General features: G+C 43.1%; 1 protein-coding gene across 2 annotated transcripts in view; it reads left to right on the forward strand.

Annotated features, from left to right (window-relative positions):
- plxna1b (plexin A1b) overlaps positions 1-24,302 on the forward strand; it is a 185,604-nt gene that overhangs the window by 128,430 nt on the left and 32,872 nt on the right. For both annotated transcript variants that reach the window (XM_079684908.1, XM_079684909.1), the window contains exons 11-14: positions 12,680-12,776; positions 14,909-15,099; positions 21,174-21,325; positions 24,109-24,232. In XM_079684908.1, coding sequence (XP_079541034.1) covers positions 12,680-12,776; positions 14,909-15,099; positions 21,174-21,325; positions 24,109-24,232 — 564 coding nt within the window. The remainder of the gene's footprint in view (positions 1-12,679; positions 12,777-14,908; positions 15,100-21,173; positions 21,326-24,108; positions 24,233-24,302) is intronic.

A 24,302-nucleotide genomic window follows, 5' to 3' on the forward strand; every position in this document is an offset into this window, starting at 1 on the left:
ATGGTGTTGTTTACGAAGATAATTTGGTTGCTGTCGATGGATTCCGGTAGAGAAAGGCACACAGTTGGATAAGGAGATTTGGATGGACGCCATTTTGTTTTGCACACTGTTAAAAATAAAAGCAGATGTCAATCATAGTTTTGACGGGAGATCTTGGCGACAAGACTAGATCCGGAGTGAGACTCTGAAATGTGTACAAGCTAAAAGCGTTTAGCACTATTACTCTTCACCTAATCAATTCAACTACGTAACTAAATCCTGATCGCAGTAAGGACATTGACTCGGTCAGATTTTAAGTAATGGCCTCCTACATCTAATGACCACTTTGGATACTAACATGCTCATTGTACTGATAGATCGCCCTGCGCCACTTGGACCCTGGCTTGGTCTCAATCTAGATAAATGACCCGCTGCTGATCTTCCCTAGTTGAACTGATAGTTGGCAAATAGATATTGACGGCAAGAGTTCACAGTCATAATTTGAATCGAGGCACACTTATGATAAGCCTATATTGTGGGGAGATTTTTTCACTTGGTCTGTATGTATTGGTTCAAATCATGACAGATCATTACTGTTCAGACAATGCATCATTTAAATCATTTATATCGAGTGTGAAGCTGCAGTGGTCAGCCATCAAAGAGTTGTTCTGAGCTTCTATCATTTTAATGTATTTGCGGCTGTGGCTGGTAGGGATTGGTGCGCTGGATTAAAGTGTTCTCGAGGACCCTTTTTCACAAGTTTTTTTAATAGGATTTTGTAGTGTGTGTGTGTAGAGGATTTACAGGTATGCAGGTCCATGCCTGTTTTGTGTGTTGAAATATGGTGGTGTGTGTGTGTGTGGTTTTGAGACTTCAAACTAGCGTGACAGATAAGAGGTAGCTAGCGTTGCGCTTCACTGAGGCTGAAAATGTGAAGAGGAAGTCTGTCTCTGAACCTAGTTGGGAGCGGATTGATCATGTATACACCTCCACTCTATACCTCTTCCTCTCCTTTCCTCTCTCCGTCTGTCGTGTCATACTTTCTTCTTCTGCTATTCCCTCCTTTCCTCCCATACACTCATTTCTGCTGCTTGCCTCTTCCCTGTCCATTTCTTCAACATATAATGCAATGTACCAAAGCTGACATGAGATGAGCACTGCTGCTGTTCGTTTTTTGCTTTAGTTCAGGGTGTCACCAGAACATGTCGCACAGGGATGAACATCTTTGACGGATTAAAATAAAGCAGAAAATCTACAATTCTAATAAGCTGTAGCACACAAACTCTCTATATGGTACATCATGTCAAAAACAGCCAAAAGTGTATGTAGTCATATAGATATTTGTAGACACTATTATTTACCAGTCTCTGTTTAGCTGTATAGCTGAGTAGCTGCTGTGACAGCTAGCGCAGCATTTGATTCTGTCCGTATCGACTGGCTAACTTCAGGTGCTGGCACGCGCTAGCAAGTTGTTAGTGAGGCAGGGCTAATTAGCTAGCGATAGGGTTGTCTCTCCGCAGAGATGTCTGTTTATTGACTGTTTATTGTAGCTGCAAGGCCACTGCTAATCAGCTGCAAAGACCAACCCCAGCCAAAAAGCTGAATTTCTCCTTTTGATGTCCACAAAGCAGACATGCTAGCAGCAATTAGCCTGGGGCTGTCAGTGCTTAGCCCTTGTTAGAAATGAGCCGTGCCAATTTGACAGCGCGCTCAGATATCGATGCAGCGCGTGCAAAGAGCATACATGAGGCAGTAGTTAGATTCAGTAGATAAAAAAGGTGCCAGCTGCATGAACTTGCCATTAAGGCAACATTCATCCAGCCTAAGCTTCTGAGTGTAATTATGTGTCATGAATTATTAGGATGAGACTCCTATTATAGCTCTGAAAGCAGTATTTCAAAAGAATGAGGCTCTTAAATATTAGTTTATCCGTTTATAGACTTTCATATCTATACTTTTCATGCGCTCTGCTCCATGTTTGTTCCTTCTTTGACAGTGTTCAGCACCAACTCGATGAATCATGTATGACTCTGCAGTAGAAATAGACTTCATCTGTTATGCTGCCTACAAACTGCTACCTCGGTTTGTAGGCACACAGCTACAGGGATGGGGGTTAATCAGTGTCTGTGCGTGTGTGCACATGTGAATCCCTCACTGCGCCGTAGGCTATGGATCCCAGGATAGCTGTGCATGTGTTTGTTGGGCTGTGCAGTTTCATTACACCACTGCATGAACACTGTTGGGGAGGTGGTGGCCAATCAATGTGATAGAGACAGGGTAGCTAATCCACAGTTTAGCCCTGTGTTTGAGATACACATAAGTGTTTACCACCGTGTCAAACTGACATACACTCACTCGCTTGTTGCAGGAAAGACGAGGACAAGGGAAAAGACAAAGAGCATTGAAGGTTATTTATATGAAGTAATAACGAAGAAAAGCAAGAAAGAAAACCTTAAGGTGGAGAGGACATAGAAAAGGATAGAGGAATAAAGGAAAGAAAGATAGGGAAACAACCACAGGAAGAGACGCAATACTAGAAAGTGTTAACGGCAAGAAATGGAGATGAGAGCAGGCCGGATGGACTCGGGAAATTGGAATGTAGTACACAATTTCAGGTGCGATGAATGGAGAAAAGTGAAAAGGAGAGTGATATTGGAGCGAACGGAGGGGGGGAAGAAAGGATGAGAGCATGCAAGGGAGAAAATTAGCTCAAAAGTCTCCCCTGAGGCCTCAACCGCTTCTCCTCTCTTTCATACAATATCATCACGTTCTAAAAGAAGATAACTATCCACAGGATATTCAGCAGATCCACCGTCGGATCATGTTTAAACTTTCCCGCTCTTTATTCCATCCAGCGACCGTAAAAACTCAATATTCTTACATAGTATCGCCTAACAGGAGGCTGTCAATAAGCTACTGTATATGTGACACACATGATATGAGGTAGCTAATGTAACATCAGCTCCATACTAACCTTGTTTGGTATTGACTTTCCATATCTGCTTATGGGGGGGGGAGGATATTGATGCTAAAGTATTTCTGTATAATGTTACTGTACATACCAACTGATCCCAAAGGGGAAAGAGGAAGCGTATCACAAGACATGAGAAAGAATACACTATTAAGGAAAGGATGATTTTGCTCCAAGCAGACATGAAACAAATAGGCTCCACAAACAATATCCAATGTGTGGAGACTTTGAAGAATCATGCATTTTAGGGGTGAGGCTTTTTAATTGGCTATGATATAGCGGTCTTGAACTTTCACAAAGTTTATATGGTGAAAAATATGGTTTGCTCACACACTTTCCCTTTCTCACTCCCAAAGGTGGTTACTGAGCCAAACATAATTCAACACATTTGCAACCTGTGAAAGTTGATGAAGCGGCAGATTGTCCAATGTCCTACAGCAAGTTATTTGGAGAAGAGAAGCTGATCATTTCAAAAAATAAATAAAAGAGTCCTCTCCATATGTTTTAGTGCCAAACAAGCCCACATTACCACTGACACATTCGGAGCCATCCGCCAGGCCTTATGGTAGCAGTTAACTCCGGTCTGCAGCAACCAAAACAACAAGCTGCTGTCTGCGTTGGTCCTTTCCGCTTTTCTGACCCGTGTAAGGCAGCTTCCTGGTGGGTGTGGGCCAATCAGAGGCTGAGGTGAGAGTGCAAAGGCAAAGAAGATGCAGAGCTGTGGGCTGGGAAGTTGAGCGCCGGGGTGCCCATGGGAGCAAACAAACACATGTATGCACACAATGCCTGCACACACACACACACACACACACACACACACACACACACACACACACACACGGCCACACTCTGAGGTCAGGGAGGCTGACGGAGCGCAGCTGGGCGTCGTGTGAAGGCCGAGGTTGAAAGAAGAGAATTTATGCTGTTTGAGACTTGTTCTCTTTCTCTCTGTTCCTTCATCACTCCCTGTTCCTATAGCATGTTGTACTTTGGTGTCTCCATTGTCCTCCTCTCCTCTTTATCCCTCTTTCTTGTTCCGTCCCTGGTGGGCAGGAATGAGAGGACAGATAATATCTGCACAGGCCTTACGCCATTACCTTCCGTCTGATAAAGTGCTCAGCAACTCCATCACCCTCTTTCTCTCACTCCTTCACCACGGAGAATAGAAAAGCAGACACAGGGGCAGGAGGAGAAAATCTAGTTTGGTATACGGTGTGTCTGTGTGTTATCCTTCTGTGTGCGGGAAGAGCAGCTGTTTGTTAAAGGAGGAATGGGAAGTATCAGGGGTCCTGATGGCATCCAATTAAGGCTGATAAAATGATGATGAATTGCAGGCGGGCAACAGAGACGGACGCATACACACGCACGCACGCACACAGCAGAAGGGGATACAGATTTGGAGGAGAAACCGAGAGAAGGAGAGCAGGATAAGGAAGGGAAGTACAAGAAACGCAAGAAGGTTTGGAGGAAAAAAAGAAATGGATGAGGAAAAGAGGAAGGGTGAAATGACAGTGTGTAGGGCGAGAGTTTGGATGGCATGACAAATAATATGCTCCTTTCCCGATGGGAAATGAGGGAAGGACGGCACGCAAGAACGATGCATAGACAGATGAATGGACTGATAGATGGAGCAAATAGAGGTCTAGGGAGGAGGCCAAACATGTCTGCAGGGAAAGCGGTTAACACAAACCACACTGGTCTAATAGTGTAACACCCCTACGTTCTGTGTGTGTCTGTGTGTGTGAAGGAGAGGGAATGAGACATTCAGCACAGTGCAGATTCAAAACTTCTCTGACTCTTTTAAAGACTTTCTAGAGTTTATGGGATTCGTTAAAGATGTAACCGACTGTAAAAATGTAAATTATACAGAAAGAGAATTGTCATTTTGAATACACACTCTTACATTCATACATGCACATAGTCCTAACGGTGGCAGAGACAAGGCTAATGAGGGCCTCGGCGCTGGCCAGTGGAGGGGAGGCGCAGCGGAGCATGGTACAGCCCAGTCTGGCATGGCCCGGCACTGCTTAATGAGATATAAACACTGGACCTGCCACCACAGTCCGCCACAGCACACACTGACACTGTTTTAATTGGCTTGCTGTGTGTGTGTGTGTGTGTGTGTGTGTGTGTGTGTGTGTGTGTGTGTGTGTGTGTGTGTGTGTGTGTGTGTGTGTGTGTGTGTGTGTGTGTGTGTGTGTGTGTGTGTGTGTGTGTGTGTGTGTGTGTGTGTGTGTGTGTGTGTGTGTGTGTGTGTGTGTGTGTGTGTGTGTGTGTGTGTGTGTGTGTGTGTGTGTGTGTGTGTGTGTGTGTGTGTGTGTGTGTGTGTGAATTTCCTTTAAAGTGCTGCTGATTGAGGATTGTTTGTTTTTTCATTACTTTGTTCCCAAGTCATGGAACACCTCATACAGTACTGACCTCATTTAGATTAAGATTACAGCACTACTTTGCTTTTATTATTGCTTTATGAAAAATAAATGTACACATTTACTCCACAGTCTGTTCCTGTTTACACTGAACGCTCTTCTATCCATAGTCCCATAATGCAGCTATTAGTCAGGAGGAAGTAAGAGAAGGCTCTTCCCTGTCCTCATTTTCCGTCCATGCATTGCTTCGTTCTCCACCTTCAGCCCCCCCGTCTCTCCGTTATTACCTGTCTCCATCTTTACCTCCTCCTCCACCTCCTTCCTCTTCATCTCCGTCCCGTCATTGGCTCGCTGCCTCTCCTCCCCTCTGACAGGTGAAGAGCCCTACTCCCACGCTCCTGTCCTGGATAAATAAGAATTAATTGCACCTCAGCTATCAGCATATGCCAGCTTCTCCACCCATCCTCCACCTGACTTTCGTCATTTATTTCTCATCTGTGTCTCCCTCCTTGTATCCATGCAATCTGTAACCTTTACTCTAAATCTTCTCTCTCTTAAAACAGTGCTCCACCCTTCAAAGTGTGTGTGATGGATTGATGAGAGGGGCAAGCTTCAAAAGTGATTTTTAAACAAGAGTCTCTTCTGCTATTAACCTGATGAGAAATAAGAAGCTGTTAGAAGCAGAGGAAAGACCTTTGTTGGCCCATTAGCCTGAGTCTGTTAGCATGATAACCTGCTGTAAATGTCTAGTATGCTACCACAGAGTTGATTAATATCCTCAATGATTTATGATATATAATATTCCATAAGAGCCCTAACAATTGGTGTTGTAGTAATTGGATGAAAGACTTATTGGTTTATTTATTGCCCGTAACAAATTGGTGTGTAAAGACTGAAACATTGACTCATCTGCAGTAACAGTAGCTTTATGAAAAGCTAATTCAGTTTAGCAAAGACTTAAATAAAGGTGCTAGAAGTCAGTGTAAATGGTACTGGTATCCCTTTTTCATTTATGACTTCAACTTGACAGAAACGTAATAAAGGATATTAATCGGGGAGTACTACAAATAATTGTGATGGAAAGATCTTTCGACAATAGTCCGGCACACAAGATGTGATGTTTAATACATTTTAGTAGTGGCAAAATATCTTTGTTTGTAATACTGGCTTCTGTCGCATAAGCAGCAAGAGCCACTGTTGCTCCAGTAGTGACGGCAGATACGAAAACCTCCACACCAAAGGACCCAAGCCTGGGGAAAAGTGTGTACATTTTTTAAATCTAATTTTTCGTTAGTAGCTCAATCAGTGACAATCCTTTTATTAAACCACTCGTTTCAAAGTGCTTCTTAGAGCAGGCCACTAAGATTTTTGCAGATTTGCAGTTATGTGTAAGTTAATAGATGCTCTGGGGCTTGCAACAAAAAGCAGTTATGTGAGAGAACGGTTTAATTTGTGAGGGGAAAACGGCCACCAGAAGAATGGCATGAGTTGACAGATGGGGAAAAAGGGCGAGGATATTAAAAAATATTGACGTTTCTGCAAACGACCAAAAATCAAACTATTGTCCAGGGAGAAGTCTAGTAAGCTTACACTAGCTTAATGCGTAGGCCGGAAAAATAAGAAAGACTGGCGATGGCAGCATTATTTTTTTCCTCAAGCCAGCAGTTTCCCCACTCTCCTCTCTCTCTTCTTTCCATCAATGAAGAAAGTATGTGTGCGAGCGGATATGCACGCATGTGTGTTTGTGTGTGTGCGTCCAAGAGATAAGCTGGGTAACTGGGTCCGGCCATGTCCTCCAATCCTGTTAGCATTAGCGATTAGCACTGGCTAACAGGCCCCTATTATGAGCAGCGGCTGATTCCACACCGCCTGACCCCACACATACAGTAAATATGCACATACACACTCACTAAGCTATAGGAAGGATTACCACTTGATCCTTGATTAGGAAGCCATATCTGCCTGGAAGTTGTGTGTGTATGTGTTAAAGGGAACTGTTGTGTATCTATACATTTACACACACTGTTTGCTGTAGAATGGCTAAACACATTTAATATGGGCCATCATTCACTCTGTGTCCACTTTTGCACCATTCCAATGTGACTTTCGTGACATAAAACAATTTTAAATCTTGAATTCTCTAGATTGATATTTGTGTTTTATTTCCGATAACTGGCATTGTAACCTTGAGAAAGCTTTATGGAGAAAGGAACGAGGAAGAGGGTAACGTATCCTGTCCCAGGTATGGGCTTGCCCTGGGCTACTCTTGTATTTTTAGCTGTCCAGCTTGCACACTCTTTCAAAATGACTAATTATCAGGCCATGACCCTCACACAAGGTACCCGATGTTACTTCATACATGCGTTCCTTCACCCCTCCCTCTCCATCCATCTATCCCGACCTCCTTTTCTTCAGCTTTCAGAGACAAAGGTCTGGCCCAGCTGGCATCTGTAGTTTTAACTCTCAATTTTTTGTTTAACTTAACATATACGTCTCTTTCTCTCTTTTTTGAATAATTTGTTAAAACCAAATAAGAACGCTTATCACTAGCAAACCTTACTTTTGTCTTTCCTCTTCAATCTCTTTAATGCCTTGCATGTTCCCTTGGAGTCAAAGGCTGTAGACAAAGAGCGTTACCATCATTGGATACAATTTCAAATATTGGGATTACATGGCTGAATATAAAACATAGTGATTTGTGTGGCTCTATTCATGTTTTCTCCTTCCTTTACACATGCAAATCGTGACCTTTTAGTGAGTAACCTGCTTAATGTTTGCATTTTCATATTGGAATCTGCTGTGCAGTGAATAAACCTTGTAAGCTAGCGGTGCATGTGTGTATTCCCTGAACTGCGTATTGTGCAACAATGCTGGTTCAGTATGAAAGTTTAATAAGCCTTTGGTGCAATGAGAGAAGAAGAGCTTTGGATCATAACCTAACCTTTCCTATGGCTCAGTCCCCACCCTCTACTGCCCATTAAACACACACACACGCCTCTCCCTAACTAAATATTCATGATGTTGTTGAGTGAAGGAGGTACATACCCAAGCAGTTCCCAGATCCCCCTCTCCACCCCCTTTGAGGATGGATGTGCAAACAATGAAACATACCTGTAACATGGATTTTTTTTTTTAAAGACAGAGGGCAGGCGGGGTTGTTTTAGCTGTCAGCACCTCCAAACCTCTAGCCGGCGTGTAGTGCAGAACATGTCAGGGTGTAAAGCGGGGGTTAAGAGGTCCTCAAGCATCCATCATCTATTTCTCTATCAGTGGAATTGGCCCCTCTCAAGTAATCCAGAGGGGGATCAAGCCAATGTTATGATTGGTTGGTCATCACAGAAGCTGGGATAGAAGTGGAAGAAAGCTTGACCCCGTGTCTTTTACTGTAGCCTGTCTTAGGTCCTGAGAGGATATAACAGAGCAGCGAGGAAAGTTAAAATGGCTGAAAAAGAGTGATGGATACAATAGAAAACCACATATTTGGCTGTGTATTAGATAAAGAAAATCCACATTAAGCTCCTGCTGTCTGACATGATAGATATCTTTTAAATGATGAATAGACTTTCCCTCTGTTTCTGGGATCTGAAAGTGGGGAGTTTGAGTCAAGATGGTTGGAAGTCAGATTCTTGAAAAAACCACCAAGCTATTCAATGCTTTACCGGCACACACTTAAAAAAACAAATGTTTTGCCAAATAGCCAAGCCTTACCAAAACCATTCCACCTGAGGAATGTTCAGCTCTGGTTTCAGCTTGTGTGGCCTCCCGTGCTATAGAGACTGTCCAACGTTTTATGAGCTGGCATAGCTTGGATTCTGTCGTTCTGGCCAACTCAAACAATTAACAGCCTTTTCACTTAACGAGCAGTCACTCGATTCAATGTTCATGCAAAATATATCATAATGGACCTTAATCTCTGCTGCTACTGCTGCTGTTTTGGCTTTTGACTACTTCAACTTTAAGCCACTGTGCATATTCTGTGTATGAATTTGATCTAATAGCAAAGCAAGCCTCGTTTTGTTTGCGTAGTTTCTACTTTCAAACACCTTCATTGGCTTAAACAATGGTCAAATATAAATCTTCCCTTAGCTTGATAACGCCCTTCTTTGTATTGCTGTCTCTGTTTCTTTCCTACCTTACCATCTTTATTCCCCTTGCCTCTCTGGCCTTTCAGTGTCTGTTCAATCCTATCCGTCTCATCTGTTTTTTTCTAATCTCACTCTCCCTCTTTATCACTTTCTTGCTTCTTTTAATTTTCTCTCTCTACTTACACGTGTGTCGATCCTCTTCCCTCCCTCTTCCTTTCCTTCTCCCTCAATTCTCTCGCGTGCATATACAGTACACACTTAAGTTATGGGGCATTCACACTGCAGCGCGGAGCTCACTTTAAGCGTGCCGAGCCGTGCGGGCCGTTTTTGATTGCGCTTCCACTTGGCCTAGTTTTGTCCCTGGGCTACTTTTTCACCTTTTTTCTGGCCCGACTAAATCGTGGTTCTATCGAGGCCAACAACCGGGCGGAATATGCTAAACTAGTGACGACTGCTGATTGGTCAGAGAGAATCGTCACAATTCTCGCACGACTTAATCCCTAGTGTCGCATATATTAAGGGACGCTTGCAGTATTTTTGAAAACAGTGAACCTTGCAGCATTTTTTAAAAAAGTGAACCTAAGAAGAAAAAACCACATACCAAGAAGCAAGACACGATGGCTTCCACATCCTCCATTGTTGTTGTGTGTTTTGTGAGTTGTGTCGCATTGAAGATGACGTCACGGCAGTTGAGTGCAGCGTCGCTCCGCCCGCCAAAAAGCCGATCGCCCCGCCTACACTGCGTTACTATAGTAACTACCCCAGTTCCTAAACTGTAATGTGAGCGCAGCATTAGACACGCTCACATGTTCTCTCCATCTCTACCCGTTGAGGAAATGCTCTTGTTCCCAGGCAGACTGGGTGGTCTCATGGGGAAGAAGGACAGATTGAAGAAGTTCATATGCTCGGACTTCAGTGGAGAGAAATAATAGCTGACATCAAAAACACGTGTTGTTGTGTGAGCGTCTTATCTTCCCGCGCTTTCATGTGTTTTTATTCATCATAATTTATTTCCTGTTTAGAGTCTGCGATCCATCTTTGATGCATTCGCTGGCATCCGTGTCTTGGAAACTGTCCTGTGTGCAGAATGCATATTTATAGTGTGATGTTGTGCACATGTGCTGTTTTTCTGGACATGTTTGGAATATGTGATAAAGGAATCTGCTCCATATTTCCTTGTTTGACTGTGGGCGTTCCGGGGGATGGAGGTAGGGGAGAGAAAGTCCGACTGAGATTGATTGGGGGGGAGGAGGTTTGCAAACAGGTAGAGGGAAGTAATAATGAGATGGAGAGAGAGAAAGAGGAAAAGGAGGGGTTGGAATGGAGGTTCGCGCGAGTGGGTGAGGCAGAGGAATGTGTGAAAAGACCAAGGCAGACATGTCAGGGAACAAATTGAAAATGCCAATTTCACTTTAGCCCCCACCAGCTCAGGCACTTACAGGCCAGCCCCGGCCTCTTATTCCATGTGTAAATGAATGGTGTCCACAGAATAACACACAATCACCTCTCTCTATCCATCTCGCCCTCGCTATTTCTCCTTCACCCTCGCTGCAGTGCCATCCTCTCCCCACCGCTTGTTCCTACTCACTTCCTTCCTCCTTCTTTTCACCCTCCTTTTTTAAATGTCAGTTCACACTCCACGTGTCCCCTGCTCACTCCACCTCTGTCTTTCCAACCCATCACCCATTCCAAACATCTTCCAGTCTTTAACCATTGCTCTTCGCTTAGTTACTCTTATTTCCTGCACTTTTCTTTACTATATATCATATTTACAGTAACTGTCTGTGAGAGTTACTGTAACTTTCTCTGTGAGTTATATGTGTCTGATACTCTGCAGGCCAGCTATCAGGTGAAGTTACTCGGGGGTAAAAAAAAATCTCTTCAAAAGTGCATGGCTACTAAATAAATCAGAGCACAGAATTGTTACTGAAAAAACCGAAAGAAAATAATTTCCCCCAAAAAATAAACCCTAAAAGCAGACAACTAGTTTTAAGATACATGGAGACATATTCCTTAATTTTGATATTAGCATCTCTGCCTTCAGGTCCCGCTGAATGTAAATCATCCGATAGTAAAAAGTAAAGAATGAATTCATCCGCCATTCACACATTGTAACATTGCTGTGTCCTCTCATTTCCTTATCTTCTCTAAGCACATTTTGTCGGTCCTCAAATACATTCCAATTCTCTATTATTACAGATAGTCAGGATACATCTCACATTGGAGTGGCTGATATCACATAATGGCAAAGATGTTCCTAGATTCAATCTGCGAGGGCCCCAAAGCCTCAGGATAGGGTTTACACATGGGATTTTATCGCCACTTCACCAGAAGAGAATAGTCCTGCTATCTCTCAGCCTGAGGCCATCAGAGATAGTGACCATAACACTGGTAGTGAGAGTGACTGTGCACCCTTTGACTGACCGAGACATTAGGTCAGCATGGACCAACTGAAGACTAACCAGCTCACACTCTCTCGCTATCTAGCCTCTGTTTAATGTAGTATGAAAGAAGGCTAATGAATGGATTCGTTAATTTGTGTCTCAGATTTGAGGGTGTTCAGTTCCTGATGAATAAGTATTTTCACATGATTGTGTGTTTACCTCAGTGTCTGGCTGCTATGTGTACGTGAGGTGGGGATTGGGGAGAGGATGTAACTTCTAAAGCGGCATTTTATTTGCCCGTGATAATCGTCGTTGATAAATGATGAGTTGGGAGCGTGGTGGGGCTCTCTCAGGAGCTCTTTCTCTGCTATTACTGCTGTTTACACACCGCCATCACATCGCCGCTTTTGAAGCTTGTTGTCTCGTTTAAAGCAATTCCATAAAACTCATTTACGCCGTCGACGAGTCAATTACATTTCAACTCTTATTAGTTCAGGATGCAAAAATGAAATTAGATGAGAATATTATTGTTGGAGATATATTAAGGCTTTTCATTCATCACTGGGATGGAATGAGTCATGCAGTGATGGGGACTCCAATCTCTTAATCAACTCTGCGCTCCGCCAGGCAGCGGAGGATGTGCTGCGTGTTAAAATCACTATAAAGCCTGTCTCTCATCATTCATTTTTATGGCCCTTCAGCTGTGTGAGCACTGCAGTGTATGACACTACTGCAGCCACTAGCTGAACTGAGCCTGCTCTCAATGTTTGAATTCTCTCTCTTTTATTGATTGAATATTTAATTAAAACACCTACAATGTCTTACACTGATGTTATTCATGTAGGAAATTATTTTGTAAGGTAATAAGTGAGTTCTGTTCTTTTTCTATTTCAGTATGCCTATGAGGGCAATGACATCAGCGACCTGCCGGTGAATTTGTCTGTGGTCTGGAACGGAAACTTTGTCATCGACAACCCGTTCAACATCCAAGGTGAGTTAATGTGTTGTTGTGGATTATTGATCTTTTTTTTTATCTCTTCATGTGTCTTAACCTTTAACATGAGACACTGTAGATAATCCATCACATTTTTTTAAAAACATGGATGACGCAGCATCTTAAAGAAAAAAGAACTCAAAACTTGCAGGAACTTATACATACAATAGCTTTATGACTTTGAAAAATCAGCTCCGACTGCATAGTAAATCATTTATATTGGACTAAAACTCCTTGGCCAGCACAACCGTTCCAATTGATATTCTTGGTCTGTAAAGGGTTCTAACTCTGTTATTTACTCTGTATTTGTGAGTAATTGCGTACGGACATACTGGAATAGTTCTCCATTAAACTGTTTGCACGTTGTTCATGTGTTGTATCAACATTAAACTTTGCAACTGGAGGAACCTACTCCAATGCTGGCACTCACAAAAGTTGAAAGAGAGGACACGTACTGTACACCAAGTCATTTGTGTTCACTAATACATATATTGACTCATCATTATATCTGAGCCTCTGGTTTTACCCCACGAGACTCTTTTGTCATTGCTATTAGGTAGCAGATAAGTAGTGGTAGCATCTCACAGCTGTAGCTAGCTGACCGATAAAGCAGTGTGACAATGAGCAAATTAGACACATTTTGTCTGCAACAGAGCATTCGAATCTGTTGAACGATGTTTACAATTTACAGTTTTTGCATTGCATTTGGCAATGTTAAGATGGCATACTAGAACTTCTCCCTGCAATTCACACTGTTACACATTGAATTGTATTGTACTGTAATTTATCTTGCAAGATAACCCCTATTGTGATAGTTCCAGAAGTACACACTTTAGCTGACAGGTATTATTATAAACAGTGTGTGCAGTACTGTTTGTACAATATATCCACTATTTAAGCAGCATTATAATTTGCACACCACTGTATAACCACACCTCGCTCTCGTTGGAGAAGACAATGAGATCATGTCTGTTGGATATAATTACAGATAGGACCGTACTTACGATGCTGTCGCCATAATTATTGTGGCCTGTACAGCACAGCAGGGGTCTGTAACATTATTCTCCAGCTGTGAGGGAACATAATCTGCAGCTACCACTGCGTTCGATACTTCATGTTTATGACACAAAGAGTTTGTACAGAGGGAACTGCATTTTCTCTGCCTGTTTGTTAATCTTTGATGGTCAAAGACGCAGCAAGGATTTGTGTGTATTATTTCAGTTTAGAAGATGTTACATCTCTAAAGCCTGTGAAGCTGTGCTCATTGCCATTTTGTCAGTAATGTAAGATAACACCACAGTCACTTTGTTCCACTTACTGATGTCACTCCCTGTAGTCTAAATGCAGGCTGTTGAAGTTTAAAATGTCACATATTTCTCTGGCTGCTGACTCTGGTAATATGTATGTGTTTGTAACCTATACCAAACATGTGTGTATGAACATAGGGACCCCACTGTTATCCCCTGTAATGGGGTGTTTATATTTATAGAGCCAACATAGGATGCTTTGACAGTCAGTGGCACTCCCAGAGACAAAGTGTTTCTAAATGGCATCTGTTAGAAGCAGCAGTATTGACATCGCACAATATCAGCGGCACGCATCAGTGTCTCTGCATTGTGTAAATCTCAAGTGTAAATCTCCTAAAGTGCAACTGGAGGCGACCCACAGCCCCCCTCCATCTATCTCTCTTCACCACCAGCCCCTTCCCCATTTCTCAATCACGATAATCATCTGGTGAGCAATACTGACTTAAAATACTGATATGTTAATGTAATTAGAGAGGAGTCATTTAACAGACAGTAATTGGTACAGGGTTGCTTTAAAGCTGCTCCATGACCAATGGGATTTGGGGATGGAATAGCAGAGAGAGATCCGGGTTAAAAAAAAAAAGATTTGCTGCTCCAATCCTGAGGCCTTTGGGAAATAGTATCTTGACTTGGTGACATTGGAGAAGTTTCAGATTGTCTTTGAAAAACTTGCAATGGACCTATTTGGTTGATCTTTAAACCTTTCCACAACTCAGGCTGTTAGAATATGCACTTAGTTAGAATGGTGAAGTTACATTATTCTCTCATTGACTTCGTCCCCCCCTTCATTTTTTGTCCCTTTCTTCTTCTTTTCCTCACCAGCCCACCTATATAAGTGCTACGCCCTGAGGGACAGCTGCGGGATGTGTCTGAAAGCGAACCCCAGGTTTGAGTGCGGCTGGTGCGTACAGGAGAAGAAGTGCTCCATGAGGCAGGAGTGTACTCCTCTAGAGAGCTCTTGGATGCACGCCACCACAGGAAACAGCCGCTGTGCGCACCCCAAGATCATCAAGGTAAGCCACGATCGTAGCAACACATGCGGCTCAGCACACAACTCCATATTTCAGCTCAGTATGCTCCTGAAGCCCAGCAAAGTAACACATTCCTGACTGCACATGAGTCCCTGCAAGTACACACATGCTAATATTAAATTGGATTAAAAGTATTAAGTGCCGTTGATTTATTACAAAAACATGGAGCTTTCCAGGGCAATATTGCTTTTTTCATCCAGAGTTTACATACTGTATAGGGTTAAAAAAAGAAGAGCAGAAATTGATTTTATATGTACATTTTTCAGCTAGATACATAAATAAAAGTAGAACCTCTTTATTGCCAGAAGAATTTAGCTGACGCCGTCTCAAGACATTAACACCCCAAGGTCTGTGGGACCAGGGTACCGCCCACTCTTAAATCAACATTACATGTAGCTGCTAAATTCAAGCTATAGAGAAACCCTTCTCTTACCTTCTGTATGTTAAAGTTAAAGCAGACACTTCAGCTGTTATTTGGTGTGCGTTGCTCAGCAACTCGACCTCGTAAACAACAAACAAGTCAAGGATTTTTCAGGGCAGGAGTAAAAAGGGAGGGGGTTCAAGCGACAGAATGCCCTTTTTGACAAGGTTATATTAGCTACTTGTTGGACAAAACTGTGGAACTAAAAACGTGCATTTTGACACGAATCTAAGCTTTGCAAAAATCAGCTCATTAGTAATTAAAAGTTTGGCCTCAGCGAGTGAAGGTAGAGGGGAGGTGGTCGGAAGGATAGACAACTTAGAAGCCATCACCATGACGGCAACCACAACACAGATGGGTCGGCCAGGAGGAGGCAGTTCACACACACCAAGACTGAACACACAGACATGATTAGAGATGATGGCTACACACACACACACACACACACACACACACACACACACACACACACACACACACACACACACACACACACACACACACACACACACACACACACACACACACACACACACACACACACACACACACACACACACACACACACACACACACACACACACACACATACACATACACATACACATACACACAAACACACCTGAGTAGGCAGAGAGGGTGTTTGTCTGTTGGGTGTGTGTTTGCAAAAGGGTGACAAAGAAACCGAGTGTGGAAGTGTGCTGCTAATTGTGTGCCACCATGGGCACAGAATGTGTGCGTGCACGCATGCATCTGACAGGCTGGGCGAGCTAAGGCTTCTAAACACCGTGGCGTACCCATCTGTTTCCACCGGGTAACCGTGGAGGTGGTCCTCGTCTGACTGTGACCTGGGTCACTGTCACTACAGCTCTCCACTGGGACAGACACACACATGCACACACACAAAGAGCCACGCACCGCTGTGTGAGACGTGTCTAAATGTTCAAGCCTTTCACTCGTTCTCATTGGTCTTTCCTTTCCTCTCATTGGTTTTCCTCCAGCTTTCAACACATTTTTTGCCCTTTTCTGCTAATTTAATTTTATCTCACATCAGACGAACAATCATCTGAGTCAAAATGAGGGACATTCCTCTCTATTTAAATTAGTGTGAAATATATGTATGGTTTAAAATGCATGCCCATTTCACCGATGCAGACTTGTATGGCTGGAGCCCTCAGAACATTTCCTGTATGACACGGGTTCGTCTCTCTGAATGCGTAATGGAGATATTGGATAATTGGGGCACTGGCACATAGATAAATCCATTCGCTAATACTCTCTCTCTCTTCTTGCTCGCTTCGGTTATCTCTTTGAAACAAGCGTACAGAGGCAATTGGGTTTTGTGTGCGTGTATGTATGAGAGAGATGGGGGGGTGGTTGAAGAGGTGAGGTGGGGATGAGTGTGTGTGCGCAAGCATGTGCTCCTGCATGCATATTGAGGGGTGAATCCTGGCCTCAGGGCAAGATGTTGGTGGCAGTCAAAGAAGCAGGCGTATCGAGCTTCAAAAACCGCAGGAGGAGAAACATACTGCAGGTTTGAGAACATCGAAGAGACAAAGAAGAATAGAAGAAGGGAGAGATATAACTGTTGGAGGCGTTATCTCCACCCCACACTGCCAGCCTTACCTCTCCTCTCCACCTTTGACATTTACAATGTGACATTTATTGCTAAAAGAACATCTGCAGGCGACAAAGAAAAGCTCTTTCTTTTCTTCTGCCATTTCATCACCAAAGAGCATCACATCCACCACACAAATGTGTTCTTTGTTATATTTTGCCGCACGCTAGCTTCTGTGTGGCCATAAGCTAGCGTATTAGCCGCATATTTCATTTGGACTGGAGAATGTGTGTTTGATCGGGAAGGAAACTCCACTGGAGAGGGAGTGTGACCGCGCAAACAACATGCACATTAAACACACAGCTATCCAGAGCTCTCAGAGCAGCAAGCGTTGAACCCATTTGGTGTCATTTCCAAGTGTGCTAATGCCCATTTAACGTTGTTCAATAGTGTGCAGTTGGGTACCGTTCAAGCAATGTCTCTGGCACCTAAGCACTGTTCTCCAAACATGGCAATTTATGTTTTAGGCTCAGAATGATTGGGTTTAAACCAATAATTTAGCTGTTGGGCTGTTAGTGCGCTATTTTTATTGTGCTGCATTTTTCTCCTCTGCACTGACATTGTGCTCTAAGATTAATTAGTTCTCCTTTCACAACAAGCAGACACACAGTTTGTGTGAGAAAGCACGCACAAGCACACTTGTTCAGGCTCCCAAAGGCAAACACACACACACACACACACACACACACACTCTGAGAAGCCTATTTTCAGATGTAAAACGTTTAACATCAGAGATAAAAAAGATAAGCTACAGCATACAATGCATGGCTTGTGTGGTATCCTCAAAATCAGAGCCACACACACAACTACAAACACACACACATACACACACACACACACACGCACACAACTATACATACACGTGACGCACGCACGCACTGTGCTGTCTTGCAGTGTAGTGCAGCAGTGTCCTAGTACTGGCCTTGGATGCTGCGTGGCCCTCCATCATCCATCATCTCCTGCCTGCCTTCTCCTAGGGGACAGGAAGAGCATTACGTCTAGCCCTTAGAAACCAATTAAAACAACACAGGCCATGCCAGTGTGTGTGTCTATGTGTGTTGGGGGGTGATGTGTGCATTTTTTGTGTTTAAGTATGTGGGACACTTCAGAGCTCTGTGCTTTCTTGCTTCATTGTGATCTTGTCGTCGTCATGCAGTTTCACAGCTTGTGTACGGCCAATGATTTCTCCTGCATGCATTGTTAGACTCCAATATTGGCCTTTACCAGACTTTTTGTATCCCTCTCTACCTCTCTATGTTCTTGTCCATGTCTTTTTTTTCTTGTCCCCTTCTTTTCTTTCAACCATTTGCCTTTCCTTTCCTTCCCTTTCAATTATGCTTCATGTAACCTATGTTTCTATCATCTCCCTCTTTTCCTTCCTTCTTCCGTCAGCCTGCATTGAGACACATGTTTTTTCTTTACATACCTTTATTGACAGGGCCTCTGTGATTAGCGTTTAGTGTTTTAGGGCTCAACAATAAGTGTAATTGCTACAGCATTGAGAGAAATAATAATACAAGCCAAGGCTGAGGAAATCTTTTCACTCATTGTTGATGTGTTATTATAAAAGGAATATTACAGCTATATGTGTGCCCTTATGTTATAATCTGAGCTATTTTTTTTTAATGTTCATACCATTTAAAAATGCTTTTAATGTTCAGCTACAGTAATCTGTTTAGCCCGAGTAGGATTTTAACTTCAGTACCACTTTAGTTTTTATTATTGTAGGGACTTTATGAGCCTCACTGTAAACATTTAGTGATATAGGCCCACGTTATCCCTGCCATCACTCACTTTATTTCCTCCATTAGTTTGTTTGTGACTTTTCATTTTTGAGAGTCTTACACAAAGATAAACTTCAGAAACCTTGTGCCATGCTCATATTGTCATTCTCTGTGTCCCCTGCTTCCCCTTTATCCTCCTCCTCCTCTTCCTATAACTAGCAGATGCTATCTGTGCACTGCCGCTCCTCTGGCCACAATAGGCCTCACACAAAGCCTCCGACACAACAGGACAAGTCGGAGAGGAAGAGAGAAAAAGGGAATTTGAATGGGTGTTGAGCGCCGCAACTGCAAGAGGAGAATAGAGAGAGTGTTTAGGCTGGTGGCTTTTATCAAAAAGGGCTTTTTGTTTGTGTTGTTCAGTGGTGGATGTAACAACGTGTGAATGTATGTGCGTGTGTGTGTTGATAAGCCAGTGCTGTAGGAAAAACACAGATTTGATTACCATATCTGAAGATTGTGGCTGGTGCACTACTGTGTGCCACTCACTCTTTCAGTCTCCAGCTAAAATAAATACATTCAGACAAAGACAGAGAGTGGATTAAAAAGTCACAAGTTCGGAGAGAAAGAGGGAAAGGGCGAGAGAACAAGGAGGGATGTTCATCAAAAGCCTAGCTGGTGTAAAATGGAAAACACTCCTTAATTATATCACTGTGGCATTTCAGTTCTGGCCTGCATGACACTGGGCTTTGTTCCCTTTGTGTGTTTCTGTTAGTGGCGTCCTGAACACCTGTGGCTCATACCAGCCCGCCACCTTTTCTATAATGATGTTAGACTGGAGATAATTGTCAGGTACTAGGTGGAGGAATAAAGTTGTGGAAGGATCTAATTTATATGCGAAACAGTAGATACTGTACACCTAAAGACAATATATATATTTTGTGTTCTTGTCGAAAGTTAGTTAACAAGATATATACCTTATTACCTTATGTCTGGAGAGTTAACGAGTTAATTAACACATGGTCAACATACACACATGCTTGAAGGCTAAATTAACCATCTGCTCTGTAGCTTCGTCTTCACTGTGCATATGTGAGAGTATTCTTGTGTCACTTGCAGCAACATTGCACATTAAACTATTTTCTAAAATGTCAAACTATTCATTTTTTACGTTGGCACCAGTGCACTCTTTAGGCTTGTTGTGACCTGTTCCACAAAGGGTGTTGACAAATGAAACGGGCAAAGGTAATACTAATGTTATTACCAATTCCTTTCACTGGAATTGTTGCTACCCGTGGGCTTGAAGACAGAGGACAAGTCAATATACTGTACATGGTGCTCTGGCCAAGAACTTTGGTCAAGTATAACGATTTTGCAACACAAACAAATGACTTCTACTGTTTGCCTTTCTGGTTTGACCAGAGCTTTTGCTACTACATAAATACTTTTAAAATGCTTTTCTGGCACTTAGCCCCCTCTCACTATTGTGTGCTATATATCGACACTTACTTTATTATGGACACAAAACAAAAAATGTATTTGGATATATGTTTTTGTGCACTTGGAGCTTGGTACTGAAAAGTTAAAATGGCTGTCCTACAGGGGCTTAATCACTGATCATCCATTGTATGCTTCCTTTGTGGCAAGCCAGGTCAAAGAGTGACCTTACCCCCTCTCCAAAACAACCTTCCACCAGCACCTCATCCCCTTCACCCTCCTCCCACCCTGCTGCGACAAATGACCCACCCCGCCACACGTCAGGTTCTAATCCAATTAGCTTTAGCCCTAATTATGCTAGTAATGACTGATTACCAAAGGAGCCATTGTCTGCGTGGCTGCCTGGATGAATGGGGCTGTGATTAGCGACTGGGCTAGCCTTGGGTAGCCATTAGCACCTCTGCACACCTTTCAAAGACCTCTGGGGGAAATATGTGGAGCAGAGGTCGCTGTGTGCAGTAATTGTGTTCAGTAGATTAATCGTCACAAGGTCAAATGAGAGATGTAAGTGAAGGCTGGATGGGTGGGTCCGGGTTAAGTGTGTGAGTTGGCAGGTTGGGAATGTTAGCCTGAGTTGAGGTGGACTTAATGGATCCGAGGTCATTTTTCATCTCTCTTAATGAGCTAGCAAGTATCTGATTCATTGAGAATGGGAGATGAGCATAATGACTTAAGTAAACCGTCATTCATGCAGACACGTAATATATTTTCTATGATGTACTGCTTTGGGTAAAAATCGATCGTCCCATATGTTGTTCTGGCTAACATATGTCCTTTTCTAATGTTTCCTTCCAACCAGTTGACTCCGGAGACGGGACCCCGGCAGGGAGGAACCATGCTGACCATCATGGGGGAGAACCTTGGACTGCAGTTCAAAGACATCCAGAACGGAGTCCGCATCGGCAAGGTGGCCTGCAACCCTCAGGAGGACCAATACATCAGTGCTGAGCAGTACGTTGACACTATCTTTGTTTCAATCTGTCCTCTCCCATCCCTCACTCTCGGCCTCCCTGTTTCTAAGACTCTCTTCTCCAATGCTTGTCTTTGTCCAATATTGATGTGACACTGAGTGCTTGGCACTACACTGCAACTCTCTCTCAGACCTCTGTTTCAGTGAAAACTCCACCGGTTAAACTCCACTCTCCTCTTACAAACAAAACCAGTTCCTACCGTGTTTGGTACTGCCAGTAGATAAGTGCAGTCCATGTAGATCTGACAGTAGCTGAGTTTAAGTGCACCCTTTATATCACTACTAATCAAAATGATAGCTCCATCAGAGTTATATTACCTTATGTAATCACCTTCAGAATGAATTTGGCCCGTTCTGAGAGAAATGTAATGGCATCTGAAGTGGGCCGTACATATCTTCTATAAAACTCCTCCACAGATGAAAGCTTGTCATGTGAACGCTCACTCTGATTAAATGATGTTTACTGATTTCTGGGAAGTTCAGAATCAAGATGGTTGCTGCTGGGTGAACTTAACTCCCATTTAATAACTGAAGTAGTATTTTCTTTTTTTTTACCGGCAGTAAACACACAAAGTTCCTAGTTGTCTCTTGATAAATATCATGGGAAATGAGTTATTAGATTTCATTCAGACTAGAGAAAAATATACTTAATAACAGCCAGTGTGACGCACTGCCATACAATAACTACCCAGAAAAATCTGGGCCTTCAGTGAAACTGCTAAATAAGTAACCATTTTTATTTTCTGTTAAATTCATCTAGAAGCAGAGAAAATACAATTTAGGGTGAGGAAAAATCGGGGCTGCTCATCACAGCTGGAGGTGTCCTAAATATTCCATTTCCAACTATGTAACTGTCATTTGTACACAAATGCTCCATTTGCTGCACAGTCCCAGCAGATTTGGTTTTCCCTGCCCCCTCACTAAGAAAGAAACTAAGAATTGTATGACTTTGATGATTTGACAGGCACAACAACACGATGCTCTGCATTTCTCGTCTGCGATGACGGGTGTCGAAATATCATAGTGACATGTCAGCCTTGATTTCTAATTTACAACCTCATCCATTGTATTGACGCAGAACATCACATTTCTTTCACTCCGGCATGGAACCGTGGAGTAATATTAGGATGTTCTTATTATTTCTTCACCACATGTTAATTTTGTCCTAGCGATCAAATCCAAAACCACCAAGGTGTCTATGTTTAACCCCGTCAACCCCTTAACGCTGCATTGGCCAGTTGCCATAGCACCGCAGTAAAAGAGGGTGTGGCCGGCACTGAGGCTGTCATGCTAATTAAAAGTGATGTTAGCCATACGCTGGCATTAGTGGTCCGTTGCTCTCCTCATTCCCGTGACCCTATCAGATCTGCAGCAGAAGAGACAGGACAGGGTTACGGGACTGACAGCCTAGATCAAAGGTCAGCTGGTGGAGGGGGGGGAATAGAAGGGGCCGCACTGACTGTTGGGCGAAATGTAGACTCTTTTTGTATCTTGTTCTGGCTATCTCTTTCTCTCTGAAAGCACTTGTTCTTCATCCAGCCTGTGCAAATTGAATTGCAAGAAAATGCAGCACTTCTGGCCCTTTTTAGTATTAGTAGGCTTGTCATTCACCTCTGTCATTAAATATTCACGAGATTCCACATTGAGAAAAGTCAATTATTGCCGGCAGTGAGGAAAAACAGAACCTGGTATAATGTTTTTATTGCCTTATTAGGGAATTCAGTTTGACAATTTGGTATATGTTTAATTTTTAACCATCAAATTCCACCAGAGTTATTTGATTGAGGGAGGTATAATTCCTAATGTTGTTATCCTTACAAATGCACTGTGAACTTTCTGTCTCTCTAACCACGTAATAACACCTCGATGTAGCCACCTGTCATCTGTGCAGTAATGAGGCGAGCGAAGCCGCAGTTTCTAACTGAGAGCTGTCCAGCATTTTAATCATGTCATAGTAGGAGACCTGGGAATAAATGAAAGAGAAAATAAAAACAATGGAAACAAATGGCATCGGAATGTGAAATTCACTGTGGCCGCAGTTGCCATGGCCACCTGCAGGGAGGATGGAAGCAGGAGAGTGAATAACTCATCTCGGGGAGGGAGGGAAGCTGGGGAGATGCGCAGGATATGAGCTCGTTCAATTAATCAGCCTCTCCTACTTTAGCCCCCTCTCTCTCTCTTTCCTTCTTTCTCCCTCTCTCCTCTGAACTATCGCCCTTTCTCTCTGTCTCATTCCTTCGCTGTGGCTAATTAACAGTCAAGTGTGTCTCCAGTGTGTGAAACATGAAGGAAGTGTGTGAGTGTGTGTGTGTTCACCCTCGGGCTACACCGCCACTCCTTCCCTCATTCAATCATTTCTCCAGTGGATTTTCATTTGGCCAGCCAGCACCCAGGGCCAAGTGTGAAGCTTATGGTTCTACAGTACGCACTAATACACACACACACACACACACACACACACACACACACACACACACACACACACACACACACACACACACACACACACACACACACACACACACACACACACACACACACACACACACACTCAATTTCCCACTGCTTTTTGTTATCTTTATGAATGAGGCTTTAGAAGCAGTTTATTATTTCCCCCTCGTACCTTCTTAACTTGGCCTCTGTCTTCCTTCCATCTCATTATTAAGCAAACATGGAAGCAGATCTCTTAACATCCCCACATGTGTTTGTGTTGCTGTGATTATCGTACTCATCTCTCCACCTCTGTGTTTCACTTTGTTTTTAGGATTGTGTGCCGGCTGAATGATGCAACAGGTTACAGAGTGCAGGAGGCTCAGGTAGAAGTGTGCGTTAGGGACTGCATTCACCCAGACTACAAAGCCATCTCAACCAAGGCCTTCACTTTTGTGGTAAGTTTGTGTGTTGGATCGAATTATAGCAAAGACAAGATTTCTGGATGTATTTTGATGTTATTTTGGA

The sequence above is a fragment of the Notothenia rossii genome (assembly GCF_949606895.1).
Source record: "Notothenia rossii genome assembly, chromosome: 5".
NCBI classification, from domain to species: Eukaryota; Metazoa; Chordata; class Actinopteri; order Perciformes; family Nototheniidae; genus Notothenia; species Notothenia rossii.